Source organism: Botryllus schlosseri, chromosome 15, assembly GCF_051294905.1.
Source record: "Botryllus schlosseri isolate E-star chromosome 15, Bs_hap1, whole genome shotgun sequence".
NCBI classification, from domain to species: domain Eukaryota; kingdom Metazoa; phylum Chordata; class Ascidiacea; order Stolidobranchia; family Styelidae; genus Botryllus; species Botryllus schlosseri.
This window is the reverse complement of record NC_137250.1, coordinates 15,249,724-15,251,258: the sequence shown is the minus strand read 5'-3', so window position 1 is coordinate 15,251,258 and position 1,535 is coordinate 15,249,724. Positions and strand designations below refer to the sequence as shown.

Sequence of the window (1,535 nt, the reverse complement as noted above, 5' to 3'; positions counted from 1 at the left end):
TATCCAATCAACTGAACCTGAGCTTGTAAATCAACAACTATACAAAACAACAGCACTCACGATGACAGATTCTCAACCTGTATCAATCGTCTCCCACCCAAGCGACTAACACAAACTTAGGAGAACAGAGAAAATCAATACAGGTATGAGACAAAAATTTTGCAAGTATTACGTCACCATCAAAACATACAATAAAAAGGACAATTTTTTTTTTCACATTTGTTTATTGCCCGTATGAGAACGCATATAGCATATCTCACTATCAATAGAATTATTGTGAGGACACCGACTGCGATTGAGACGCACGCAAGCTGGAGAGACGTCGTCTCTTCTGGGCCTCGTGTTTCTTATCTTTCATTTCTTTGGCCCTCTTTGCAAGAATCTTTTTGTATTCGGCCTCCTCCTTCTTGGCTTTCTCGGCCCGTCGGCGTTTCAAGGCGATTCTGTGTCGCTTACGTTGCAAAACTACGGGAGTGATGAGTCGCTGAATTTTAGGCGCCTTGAATTTGGGTTTCTTGTGCACCTTGCCTTCTTTGGGCTGGATTGGACGCCTTACAACATATTGTCGTACATCGTCTTCTTTCGACAGGTTGAAGAGCTTCCTGATTTTGCTAGCTCTCTTCGGACCAAGACGCTTAGGGACAGTAGTATCGGTCAGACCGGGAAGCTCAGCTTCACCCTTTTTGACAATGATCAGAGACAGCACACTGAGGTTATGGTCCACAATGCATCCACGAACAGACTTACGTTTCCTCTCACCAGTTCGGCGCGGTCTGTAGCATGAGTGGCCCTTCGACAGCAACAATCTAGCTCTTCCAGCGGTTAAGACACCTTGTTTCATAGGAAAACCTTGCTTGTCATTACCCCCACCGATCTTAACAATGTACCCTTTCCACTCATCGCCAAGAGAATCGGCGGATACATCCTGTCCCATACGACGTTCGTAAAACGGGCGTAATTTTAAATCATCATCGATTTCAAATAGCTTCTGACACCCCGTAGCAGGGTAAGAAACGTTCAGTTTCATCGTGAACGCGTGGCACACAGAAGGAGCGCAGATGTAAAAGGGCTCCTCGAGGAAGGAAAGCGGCTTGCCATTTTTCGTGATCAATCAACCATTTATTCGTAATTTTTCCGGAGAACAGAATATCCGGAATTTATATAGTTATGCGCTTCTGGCATAAATTTGTAAAGCGCAATGTTATGATAATTTCATCCAAAGTAATTAGAATAAAAACACCTGAACATTACCATATATCCAAAATAAAATATCGCATGAGAGATTGCGCAAGTATGGAAAAAGTATCAAATATAGTGTGTAAGAAGGTTGCTATGGTGTGGGAAATTGTAAAGTATGGTATGGAACGACTGGGGCGGGTATGGAGTATGGAAAATTCCCATTGTATTCCATCCATACCATATTATGCCAAATATCTCGGGGTTTTATTGGACTCGGACATGTCCTGGAACAGTCATATTCAGTCCCTGGACACTAAATTATCACCGAAGTGTGGTCTGTTCTACAGCCTTGGACG

At 43.3% G+C, this 1,535-nt stretch overlaps 1 protein-coding gene across 1 annotated transcript; it reads right to left on the bottom strand.

Annotated features, from left to right (window-relative positions):
- Positions 1-204: 204 nt before the first annotated feature.
- On the bottom strand, positions 205-1,084 carry LOC145457053 (small ribosomal subunit protein eS6-like). Its single transcript, XM_080335208.1, has one exon. The coding sequence runs from the start codon at positions 1,025-1,027 to the stop codon at positions 272-274; it is 756 nt and encodes a 251-aa protein (XP_080191334.1). The 5' UTR covers positions 1,028-1,084; the 3' UTR covers positions 205-271.
- Between the last annotated feature and the right edge of the window lie 451 nt (positions 1,085-1,535).